General features: G+C 35.5%; 1 protein-coding gene across 1 annotated transcript in view; it reads right to left on the reverse strand.

Annotated features, from left to right (window-relative positions):
* Positions 1-2,383: 2,383 nt before the first annotated feature.
* Positions 2,384-13,708, reverse strand: part of LOC139737812 (tether containing UBX domain for GLUT4-like) — a 54,207-nt gene continuing 42,882 nt past the window's right edge. The window contains exons 12-18 of the mRNA XM_071648488.1: positions 8,883-8,949; positions 7,629-7,691; positions 6,279-6,331; positions 5,978-6,029; positions 5,044-5,116; positions 3,401-3,662; positions 2,384-2,488 (exon numbers count right to left, since the gene is read on the reverse strand). Of these exons, the coding sequence (XP_071504589.1) occupies positions 2,384-2,488; positions 3,401-3,662; positions 5,044-5,116; positions 5,978-6,029; positions 6,279-6,331; positions 7,629-7,691; positions 8,883-8,949 (675 nt within the window). The remainder of the gene's footprint in view (positions 2,489-3,400; positions 3,663-5,043; positions 5,117-5,977; positions 6,030-6,278; positions 6,332-7,628; positions 7,692-8,882; positions 8,950-13,708) is intronic.

The following is a 13,708-nucleotide window of genomic DNA, read 5'->3' on the forward strand; positions in this document are numbered from 1 at the left end:
TGCTAGCATAACTGATTTCTATTTCATAACCATTTCATCATGCTTTGTATAATGTACGTTCGCCAAATACAGCAGAAAAGGTGGACAAAATGCCCACAGTATAGGCTCTTACATACGCATGTGCTGAAGGTACTCAGTACACAGTAATAGTGGCACAATTTCCAACCTTTTGAACATTAAGCCCTTATTTTCTTTGACGCCTCATATATGAAGAAAGAAATTTTGATCTCATATTTACCTCCAGAAACCATTATGCTGTTACAGAAAGCTCATGCTATATACTATTAAACATCACATACCCATATGTATAAGCACTGACTTGTGTTGATTCAATTGTAGTCAACGAAACCATTTTCTCATTTATATTTTTGGTCAAATTATTATCATTTAATGCACATGGCATATCAGTCGTTTGACTTTGACCGCATCACGTGTACATGTATTTGTCTTTAATAGTCAAGACGATTTTTTAGACTCTTGGTTGTGATATAGTCAACATCACCCAATATGACATTACAGAGACATTTTCATACGTTGCTGTTACTTTCCCTTTCTTCAGAAATAGAAAATACAGTTCTGTCTAAATAAAACATACAAACTTTTCTTCTCAAAATACAAGCTACCATTTATTCTAGTACGTGTATAAAGAACAATGGTTCGAGTATGCAAATTGCAACAAAATTATAGCAGTATCTAATCACTGAGATAAATCTTACAAAGATTTTCATTTTGCTTTTCTTTCTCTTAGGAATATCACTTTTGGAAGTGACAGCCATTGAAAAATGGAGACATGGCACTTGCACTTATCGCTTTCTCATTACCTTCTTACATAAACATATTGGTAATCAATAAATCAATGTCTGAAATACCATCACTAAATTTGCTGGAATTTACTGGAAAAAAGACGGAACAGACATGTTTCTAAGGACCCTATGAATGAAAAGGGAGAAGGAATGGGATAAAACCCTCAGAAGTAAACACAAATTGAAATGGCATATTTTTACTAAAAAGCTTCAAATTCTTCAGAAGAATTCTACACATTAGTATCAACAGTTTTGTTAAAGTTAGGCAGGTACATCTGCAAAGTTATATCAAACTAGAACCCTATTTACCTTGAAAGAATTCAACAACACCTACTGGCGAGAAATGAAAAAGAAATCACCATATTGGTTTAATACCAATCATAGGGCAGCCTGAAAAATAAGAAAAAGAAAGATCTAACTTTTGACCTATACACAGTTGTGTAGTGTTCGTGTACAATATGCTTTGTTTATGACCCTCGTAGGTAAACAACAAAGAGGGATATTACAAGCTCTCAAACTTCAGAATTGTACAGCTGAATGGAACTAGCCTGAAAAGTTGGCAACTGATACTCAAAAGATCCATGTCAAGCCATATAATTATTCAAATCTGAAGCAAAGCCATTACAAAGATTGCAGTGACAAACAATGGGTTTCTTTATTTTGCATTTGATTAAATTGCCCCATATCGACGTAAACAAGCACCGAATTAATTAGTGTTAGTAGTAGCCATGATAAATATCATAGGCATACACACTCCGGAAGGATTTGAACCTAAGACCTCCTGCTCACGGGACAGGCATCTAATCTGCTAATCCACTGAGCTTCCACTCGACAGCCAGTGCTGGTTCTAATCCTTACAGTATGCAGCAGGCATGGCATATTTTTTTCTTCAAATTAATATACAGATTAAAAAAATCATTTCAACCAGGAATGCTGTAAAGGGGAGGTGCCTTTACAAAATTAAAGGGGGAAGCACGTGCCCCTCCATTTTTTCCTTTTTATTTCTATTGTTGATAAAAAAATGAAATAAAGGAGGGCGCGTGCCTGGATTCGCCACTGCTGCTCGTGGTACAGGCAGGGAAGGTTTGACACTGTATGTTTAAGCTCTCTACATCATGCCAAAGCATTTCAGAAACGTATGTTTCTTTATATCAGACACAGAGAGACACAAATGGTAAAGTTTAAATCATATTTGGATGGTAAAGTACATGTAGTAATATGATAAACTGGCAGTTTGCTATACATAGGCCAACACTGCCTTGCTACTTAAACTGCTTTCTGTATGACACCCTCCCCCCCCCCCCCCAAAAAAAAAAAAAAAATATATATATATATATATATATATATGAGAAACACGGAAGCTTGGAATATAAACTCTTTAGGACAATTTGTATTTGAAATGTAAATATTCAAGACAAGAACAAGAAAAAAAGAAAGAAAGAAAGTGCTGCAAGTACATTGGCAGAGCAAGATTTCTTAATATTTATATAGGGCCTGTATCCTTTCAGGTTCACTAGTACATGTACGTGTAAAAATCAAACTGAGATGAAGATTCAATGTTGTCGAAGTCTCATCCTAAATCACTGGTATTCTCCTGTTTCTAGGATGTCATTGATGAGTCCAATGGGGAGCTTCCCTTCCATGTCCCTCTTTGTTGGGTAAAGACTGTCCTCTTCACTTTTTTCCTGCGGAAGAAAGCAAACATTTCACTTTAAAATCTTTCAACACAAAAAAAAATGTCATGATAATAACAACACAAGAGTTTGTTATACACATATTTGACACCCATGAGAGCACTTTCACATTAGTAAATGCGATCACAAACCACAACAACACATAGCTGTGGGTAGATGTTCAATATTTTGTGTTCTATCTCAATTGATCCACCTTTTGACAGTTGGGTTGGTTCAATACATAAACATAACATATAATTATGTTTAAAGTGGGAAAAAACCATATACTATATGCTATAACTATGCAATGCAACATTTAAAGGATAGCCTAACAGGAAGTGAAATGACACACAGACAAACAGACAAACAAATACAATATTCATCTGAGTCTTTGCACACTAAAATCTCTTCACAATACATGATTTAATTTACTGAACGATCCTATGTCAAAGGGACTGTACAGTACTGGTCGAGGTGAGGATTCAGCTTCTAACGTTTTGCGAGATATTTAGAAATCACTCTATGAAATATTAAAGAGTATACAATTCTAAGGGGAATCAAAAGTTTGTTTGATGAAAATCGCCTTTGAAATGACTGAGATATCCAAAAACAAGGTAAAACAAAGAGATCATAATAAAAGCTGTGGCCTGTCAACTTTATTAGGATCGCTTTTTTTGGATATCTCAGCCATTTCAAGACCAATTTTCATCTGATGAATGTTGAACCCATCTTGGAATTATATGTTCTTTCATATTTCATAAGAGGTTTCTCATTATCTCACAAAAAAATTTTCCTAAACCTGAAAGTAAGTCTCAACCAAAACTATACCTTTCCTATTTCCGATTCCTGAATAAAACACCAGTAAAAATGATATGGATGCAAAATGATTTGGTCAGTCTTCCACTTGTCCAATAGCTACAACACCAGTCTTGATTTGTCCTCACCCATCTTGAACCACTTGGGAACCTTGGTCGACCCCACGGCAGACCCTGATGAGGGCGAGGCCTGCCTCTTCTGCTGGGACGATGTCGCCGACACCGGTCCAGGCGTGCCTTGGGAGGTCGATGACCCCGACGCTCCCTCTGAGGATGAGGAGGATGCTGCTGATGAGGTGGATGCTCCAGAGGTCAATGACCCAGATGACGATTGCGAGGAAGAAGTTACCCTCATGGCACCAGTGTTCATTCTGAGCATTGTACAAAAAATACAATTTCTTACAATATACTGTATGTACATAAACTCAGCATTAATACCTTCATCAATCCAGGATTTTGAACATCTGATTACTCTTCACATTGACTTGAAGTTAATCAGTAGTTGAGCAGAAGTGGAGTATTATACAACAAAATATCATATGAACCATAAACTTGACAACTGTAATGTAACATTCATGTGGAAAAAAAAAAGTATACCGGTATTAAAATCTGGGGCCGTATTCTGAGAGCTAATTAAGTGTCTGATTAGCACTTACTTGCCAAACTGGTATTCTGAGAGCATGATTAAGTAGGGGCATATTAACTACCATAGCAACAAGCGTTTTGCCAGGAAGGACCTACGCGTTTGCGCGTTTCAATGCGCGTGCACCTCTGAGAGGACTTAATCACAGAGTTAATTACGAATCGGTATTCTGAGGGTGTAATTAAGTATGAAAGTTAATGGAAAACTTAATGATACCAAAGAGTGTCATTAACTACTCTGATATCACGCATTACATCGTGTTTTCTCTGCCACAACGATGCTTACCGTCTTCGGTAACCGGGGAGCGGTTGAATCTTGTTATCATGGTATCCGTAGAATTCAGAGAAAAAAAGAAATACAGCCGAACTTCGAGGAATTTTGTCATTTTATGTGAGCAAAGAGATTGAGATCTTCGCGTGCGTAGGTGAGGGGTTGTAATTAAATACCGGAGTGTGCGCACGGAGCTCTTGGGTTGTAATTACAGGGGGCGTGCAGGAGCGCGCATTGAGGGCATATTTGCGCATGTAATCATCATTTTGGCTTCTAACAACACGTCTGATTGGATTGAATAACAATTAGATGGAAGGGACCTAAGATAATAACAGGGGACTTAATCATACCTTAATTACGTCCTCAGAATACCGATTTTGCCCATGATTAAGGGCCTATCAACTTCACGACTTAATCACGAAGTTAATTACAGACTTAATTACGACCTCAGAATGCCACCCCTGTTCTTCTACAGAGATGCCTGTTCACTTCTTGACAAACTTAAAGAAAACAAAATAAAAAATATGGTGAGAGAACTTTTTATCTCTTGCAAGCAAAGAAACAGCAACATAACACAGGTATGACACTTTAAAGACTAGGCCACTGTAAAGCCCCTGCCTTACTTCAATGAGAAAAAAAGTAGACCATCATTAAAATCAAGAAAATCTACACTCACATTCAAGCATTTCAAAGCAAATGGGATTACTAAATTGATAATAGAATCATTAAAAAAACAACAACTGTGTTTTATGTGAAGCAGAACAATGAGGACTATGAACATCTGTAAAGTTTACATAGCGAATACATGTACACACATTCGTCACGTACACAGTACTCACTGTTTTGCAACCGCACTCTCAGCCTGTAGAGGGGAATCCAGATTACACAAGATCTCTTCATGAAGATTGTAATCTGAAAACAAAGTTATGCAGCAAGGAAAGAGAAAGGGAAATATTTCAAAACCACATACCCAAGAGAATGTAGACAGCATAGCAAACATACACAAATCTACACACATACAAACAGGTCTTTATCCCTTTTAATACAGATTTTCCTCACATTTACATTGCAAGGTATTTAGAATGATGATGATTTTTCAATGTGAATTATAGACTTTTGTGTCAGTGACATATGGCCACGACAAAACACCTGGGAATACTTGCTGTGAGATCTGCATTATCAACTTTTAGCATCTGACCATTCTTTCAAACATACATAAAACAATCACTGTACTCATTCATTTGTTACAGAAATCAGTATGATAGAAATAAAACAGCAAAAGATTCAGTAAGCAGATGTTCCAGCTCCCTACCTCACTAATCTAACAGTCCCTCATTTTAATCTTATAATTCTGATGTATCGAGCTTCATTAGTTTGACAGTTTGTTACAGCACATAGGACAGTACTCTGCATAAATGTATAAAAGCTATGACAATGCAAAATAAAGGACTGACAAAATAAGTGGAAGATGAATGGCTATTTACAAAGATTGACAAGGGCATGTCGGTGTTGCTTCGCACATCTATGATAGATGGAAAAAAAGTGAAAATAAATAAGTAAATAAATAAATAGTAAATAAATAAATAAACAAACGAATAAATAAATAAATAAATAAAATAAATAAATAAATAGATAGATAGATAGATAAATGAATAAATAAATACATAAATAAATACATAAATACATAAATAAATAATAAATAAATAAATGAATGAATAAATAAAGAAAGAAAGAAAGAAAGGGAGATAGGGGGAAAAAAAGAAACCTGCAAACCTCTTGTATCTTGTGTGCCAAAGTAAACCAGTGCCGCTGGAAAGAGTTTGGCCTGTACAGGTAGAGAAGTTAGAAAAGGTATGATTGCTTGTCATAATATGCATCACTGAGTAATTTATGTCTTATTATACACACAAGGAACATTTTCCATATATATCTCACGTGAAGGCAGTGAAGAAGTGGTAATCTACACTTTGAGGGATAAGTAGGCCTACATTATAAAGCACCGATATCTTTGAAACATAAGCACTATAACATGTTACAATCTATCACAACAATGGCTGACGTTTCAGAGACTTACCTTGAACAAAGTTTGAGAAGTATCCTTCAGAACAGTCTTGGGAGGAGTGGTGACTAAAGAGGAAAAGGGGAACGTAAAATTAGCATCGTTTAATCATGTTATATGGTTAGAACTTTCTTTTATTGATACTCCAGCTGGTATTAACCTGTTGAGGACGAGTCCCGAGTATACTCGGGCAGGGGTCTATGGGAAATGCATGTTGTAGCAAAATCAGTCCATCCAAATGGGTTAAACACATCAGTGGTATCACCAAATTCACAAGGGGAATTCAAAGAATGGATCAGAGTGGGATGCAATATCGCATATTTTTGCTGGGTGACAAGACCTTGTATCTCGAATTTTGGTGAAAATCACTTTTATTTTTGGATCAGTTGTCAGATAATCAGTTAAATGATATCCCGTCCAAATCCTAGCTGACTTATCCCCATCATGAAATGACCAAAGCTTGTCTAAGGAAAGGCAATCGCAGTCTTTTGTCCTTGTCCGCAGCACCTAGTTATTTAAGTTATTTAATGGTACTGATACATCTTTTCATACATTACATTCTTTTTCAAACACCGCGAGATCCGTATACAGTTTGGTTTGTGCGATATCTATGTGGTTCATTACTTTATTCCTTATCGATTTTTGTACTGATATAATTTCAGTTGGTCAAGACAAACATATCCGTTCTCCATATGATTACACACCTATGAATTTGGGAACCTGCAGTTTCACAAAGCTTTCATGTAGGCCCCATCATATTTCTGATACTTATTTGTGACATCTTCATAATATCATATGACCATGTACATTTCTTAAATCAAAAGACATGATTGTATATATTTTGAATTTTTGTTTTATTGTCAATAATTTTGTAATCTAATCATTGAGAAAATGGAAATATGAAATAAATTTGAACTTGTACTTGAACTTGAACTTGAAGCATTCATAATTATAATTATGCTTTGGCTTTCATGTTTTTTCGCTCTCCTGAACATTTGACATTTTGGAGATAAGAGGTTTTGTCGCCCCAACAGCAATATGCTACCTATGAGATGAAATACCAAACACTCCATGTATGTAACAGATAAAAGCAGTTTCTTGCAGCAATTTATCTTTTTTTTTTAATAACAAAAAAGACTATAAAAACAAGTATTGGAAATTGTAATCAAAAATACTGTTTCTTTTCCTTCCTTTTTATCTTTTTCACCTTCCCCACCTACTTACATAGTTGATAATGCTAAGTCAACATTCTTTGCAAAATAGTCTCTGAAATATGTCAAGATAATTGTAAATCCAAGCGTATACATGATACTGCATGTTCCATGAAGACGATTGAATCAAAGCATATTATGAAGTTTCACTTACAAAGGTAGAACTGTTGCTTCTTGTCAGCCAAGTTTGATCTGACAAATTCTTTGACAGCTTCAACTGCGCCATGCAAAAACAGACAGGTAGGAGATATGACATGCACTTTAATTTCTTATGAAAGAAGATGTAAAATATTATGATGGAAAATATTATGACAGGTAATTTTTCCCTCTCATCAAAAGTAGACATCATTGGATATTCAAGAACAGAAAGGGACATGCACCCATGTAAAATTTAGTACTCATACTGCTGTACAGCACTTCTTTTGGCATATCAAGCCATGTTAACAGAAAGCAGAGACACAACATTAAAACCCACTAAAACAAGTATTTCTAGTGAAGGTGGTTTCACTTAAATTTCTCTTGAAACAAGACAAAAAATTGAATATAATTTACATCGCCAGATATACAAGAATGGAAAAGGACAAGCAACCCTTTATGTCAGCTGGTCCCTCACAATGCAACATTTTACAACTAATCCTTCAAGTACTTTACTTACTTTTAATTACTTTAATGACTTTTTAATCCTTCCACCTATCTAACCATGCTATATAAAAATGAAGATACAGTGGACTCCTGTTATATCGAAGTCCTTGGGACGGGCAGTTTTCTTTCGTTATATCGAAATTTTGTTACAAACGAACACTTAAACAATAAAAAATACAGAGTGGATAATGTTACCGCCTGAATTTTTATTTCATTATAACCAGAATTTTGTTATAACTGTGTTCATCATCATGGGAATGCAATGTACACAACAGTTCAACCTAATAAAATAAGTATTTCAAGAAAGAATGGTTACAGTAACATGAATATCTGAAGATAAATCCTCACATGTTGATATAAAGAATTCATATACACAACTAGAACATTTCCTCGAACAGTATAAATTGTCATATATCAATGTAGTTATAAACTGTAAAACCAGAAGCAATCGGGGCATGAAATTTTTGTGAATTGGAGGTGACAGTCTTTTTCGCTGCATGAAACTTTTGTGAATATGCCACTGGCATTCAATGCACCATGAAGACAAACACTTTTGCATGCATTTTAATTTTGCGAATCTTGACTCCTCAAGAAATTTGCGAAAGTTGCATGCATAAGAAAATTTCTGGTTTTACAGTACAAGAGTTCAATGTCAGGCACATGCTTATAAACTTTATACCACTGCACAGTATACATTAGAACGCTTTGCTGAAAATGCTGAAAGGAAAATACAGCTGTACATGTGAGTGAAAGGATGGAAACACACCTGTTTCATAAGGTCTGAAAAATCCTTGCAGGATTACCCTCTCTGGAAAGTGAACTCGAACAACCACCTAACATAAAAACCAGAAACAAAAATGAACTTTCATTTAAAGCACATTGGGTGATTTCACGTTCAGTGCTAGTGCTACATAGTATTAGAGCTAACTCAACACTGCCATCATCGATAAAAACTGAACTTGAAATCAGGCAGTGTTAGCAGGTGTATCTAAAAAATATAATAAATTTCTGATAGTTCAAGTTGAATGTCATCTGCTGAACCGAGCTCCACTGTTTGCATTGGTGATTTACATGCTTTCCCCGTTGGCTAACAGTAACCCCCAGGGGATGATCGATAATCATACATGTACATTTTGTATTTTTAATTTTAAGACCGGTGTTGATGATAGTATCGCTATGTGCAAGATCCACATTAATGTCCATTGTGGATGCATATTAGCACAACCATATTTTTGTCTTTCTGAAATCTTAAATAGATTTCTTTGAAATGACACAACAAATCGACATAAAGCCAAACATTTCAATTGCATTTTCTACTTCTCCATAATACTGTATTTTTTGTTTTCAGTGATCTTTTTATTAATTCCATTTCCTTTGAGAATATAACAATTCAAAAAAAATTACACACATTCTACATAACATCTGTCATAAATCATGTAGATATTCCTACAGTTATGAGACATAATCCATAATCCATAAAACAAGAATAATCATTCAATTCATTTTAAGGCAGATATCAAACAGAAGAGAGGAAATAGAATGAATTATCCGATCATTCCTTTTTAACTACAAAACAAACAAGCAGAATTCATATATGCATTTGTGAGCAATTTAGCCAAACACTAAAAAAACAGGAAATGAAATTTCTATTATATCAAAAGAACGATGACAACAACAACAACATAAACCACCCTCATTCCCACCTCTCCACCATACCCAACCCTCAACTACTCATAACTTTAAACTTTAAAATCCCCCCCCAAAAAAAAAACGTCCTTCTCATCTCTAAACCACCTCCCCACCCTCTACACTACATCCACCTCCTTACCCGAGACAGACACACTCCCTCTCATCCACCTCTCATCTCATCCACCTTTCATCCACCCACCCATTTACACACCACCCTGCACACACATCCGCTTAAACACACACACACACACACACACACACACACACACACACACACACATCTACTTAAACACACTTCCACACCCCCTGCACACACATTCACTCACCACAACACACAGTTATTTCTGCTCGCATTCAGAACATAATAATTATGCTAATTATGCTTAGGATATATGCTGCATACACACAATACATGCATGCACATACACATATCATACACACAATATACATATCCACATACCTGCATATATATTTTATATACACAATACTTATCTCTGAAATCAAAAATATCTAAAGAAAAGACGTCAGTAATCAAACACACACAAAAGGGGAGAAGTACAGGTGCATAAATAAACTAATCCTTTACAAATTTTTTAAACTGTAGACAGGTTTGTGTACAGCCACACACACACACACACAAACACACACACGCAAACAAACACACACTCACATGTACAGACATACATACATATAAACACACAAACAATTATACACATTTAAGGTGAAAAATGTTGGTTTGTGACCTTTTGTCATGCAAGGTCACATTTGTTCACTTAATATAACATCCTGTCAAGTACTGTATACGCCAAATATTTCGCGAGGTTTTTATTCTTGAAAATTTCGTGAGTCAGGTGCTATTCGCGAAATTAAAGACACGCGAAAATATTGATTCTGATCCTGATGTGAATATGACCAGGGAGGTGGACGTACGCGTGTACACTTGTACAGGACTTGTACAGGACTCAACGATCGCGAATTTAACCATTCGCGAAATCGTCAGGAATTCCTGATTCACGAAAATTTAGACTCGTGAAATATATGGCGTATACAGTAGTTATCACAAATACACCATCATCTTACCAGAAAAGGCAATATCACTGTTGATGATATGATCTCCGTATATTTGACTAAAGGTAATGCAGTAAAAGGGTAATCTGAAAGCATACTGTGATATACAGAAATATACAATAATGCTACAAAGCTCCAGAAGATCTACTCACCATACAGTGGACAACCGACAAAGGTCAAACTTTGATGAAACAAGTGCAGACCTTTCTAGTATTTTTGTTGTGACATCTTTCATCTTGTTTAGAGGACCATTTTTTAATGCGTTTCACAGCTTAAAACTTATCAAATGCATAACAGCAACAGTGGCAAGTACATTGATGTTGCATGGCTTTAAAAAAAAAGAATAAATAAATGTTTTAATTTCCATTACATAACTTACAACCTGTAGAAAAAGAAGCAATTTAGATCTGTAAAATACTTCATAATCAAATGCACTTACAGCAAATGGCACACATCTATACCACTTGCAAATACCACATTTGATTACGCATCTTGGAAGTTTGGGCTTCCCTAGGGATCATATCTTGCAGTTCTTTTATTTCCCCTACCCCCCCCCCCCCTCAAAAAAAAAACAATAAAAACAAACAAACAAACAAACAAATGAAACAAATCAAAACAAAACAAATAACAAAAACAGTATTTGAGATAAATAGTTTCTTTTTTATTTTGTACATTACAGGAATATGAGCACAAAAAGTCTTTGCTACAAATCATGAACCAGTCTATTCTGGATTCATCATCAAATCATACTTCCACGTTTCCATGTATGCGCAACAATTCCTATCTTCAAGATATGACAAGATATCATTTGGCTTCAAAAGTTCATTAGTGCACCAACATCTGCACTAATTGACGAGCCAACACTGCTGAATTGCATTGAATACTAGTAACAGAGCACACATTATGCTATGAATTTGCCCAAGCTGCTGATATTTTCTTTATGTACTCATATGTGTGTACCTCCTACGGGTGTACATGTATCTATTGTGATGCAATATATGTAGGAGTGCGAAAAAATATTGCCACCCGTGACAGAAATGCAATGCATCATACCCACATTGATACAAAACTACTAACATTTCTTCTGGGAATGGGATAGCATTTATTTTTATTTTCATCACTGTGGCTCTTGATCACGAAATCAACCACTTCCAAAATTGTCTACGAAGTCTTGTTTTATGACATAAAATGCTGGCAAAATATGCAGCATATATACGGTATACCACTGACCCAAGTCGTTCCACTCCTCTCCTTCAATGTTCTCTCTATTGCAACCATAATGCATTCTCATGTTATAAATGAAGTCCTTACATTTCAATTCCATATTTTTTAAAATGTAACATCCACTTCACATAACAACAGATCATACAAGTTTGAAGAGATAATTTTTCCTCTATCTTGCACCTTATCCCGCCTTTGCTAAAACTTCAACATTATTTATCAGGAGGGAAAAGATACACCTTGGTGTGTCACTTCTTTCGGGAGAAAATCCAGTCCAAACGTAAGTTAGTCTGATAAGAAAGAGTAAAATATTACAATTTCAACGGTAAAATTTTGATTGAAATCGGGTAAAAAATAGGGAAGTTATGACATTTTGAAGTTTCGCTAATTTTGCAAGAAACGGTTCTTGAATGGTCACATATGCAAATGGCAAAGTGAGCATGTCATCCCCTCACAACTTGCCACTATATAATTTGTACATAAAATTTTGACATTTCCCATTTTTCATTCAAACACAGTTATGCCCAAGGCTCAAATCCTGGTACAATGTATATCTAACTGATCACTATTCTGAAGTTATTCAACCAGGAAGAACATCATGTTTTAGTACACAATCAATGGAAAATTGTGAGGTTATTGACATGGTTAGCTCAATTATTTGCATATTCATATTCACTGTACAAGAATTGTTGCAGAAATTAGCAAAACTTCAAAATGTCACAACTTCCCTATTTTTCATCCGATTTCAGTCAAATTTTTACTGTTGAACTCGTAAGATTTTACACTTTTTTTATAAGACAAACTTATGTTTGGACTGGATTTCCTCTTTAACAGCTGTTGCTGAATATGAAAGTTTACTGGTGTTTTCATATTACGGATATCATTTTCTCTGAGGACCTAGGAACAAGCATCATCATCCACCTGTTCAAACTGAATGCATTTAAAAACTTGGAATCCAGTTTGAAAGTTTCAATAGATGCTACATTGAGCAATAGCACCGCTTTCTAGTGTTCAGAAACAATTTTAACAATATAGCATAAATGCCAAGAATTTGAATGTGTTATAGCACAATAGTGTATTTTCCCAGAAAATTGTTAAGATATGAATGCAGATGCACAGGTGTGTACAAGTGCTCTGTGGTTTGAGGGGCATCTTAGAGTGTTACTCACTTCTGGGGACACCGAGAGAACAGTGCCTACTTCACTGGCATAAAATGTTTGTGGCAGGAATTAATTTCTGCTCTCAGAAAGTATAGAAATAAAACAGACAGCACTTCCAAATGAGAATACTAAAATGAGCAATAAGAAAATCTTAAAAATGCACATTACCAGAATGAAAAGATCCCCCAAGGGTTCAGTGGATTGTTGATTCATGCATGAAGATGGGATAGCACAGGGCATATGGAAGAAGAACATGACAATTCATATAAAAAATGGCCTTTGAAAGTCCATTTCAGTGCAAGCCCATCTGCTTGTACATTTATGTCATACTGTTCTGAATATTTTGTTGAGTTCTTTTTCCACAGCACACGTGCCACCTGACGAGAACTTCACAAGTGCGAGTCTGGTTCATTTGCGACACGTTTTGTTCACTGTGATCTGACAAGTTGACCGT

Source organism: Diadema antillarum, unplaced genomic scaffold (genome assembly GCF_040938485.1).
Source record: "Diadema antillarum isolate AM-2024a unplaced genomic scaffold, OU_Dant_1.0 seq00000706_RagTag, whole genome shotgun sequence".
NCBI classification, from domain to species: domain Eukaryota; kingdom Metazoa; phylum Echinodermata; class Echinoidea; order Diadematoida; family Diadematidae; genus Diadema; species Diadema antillarum.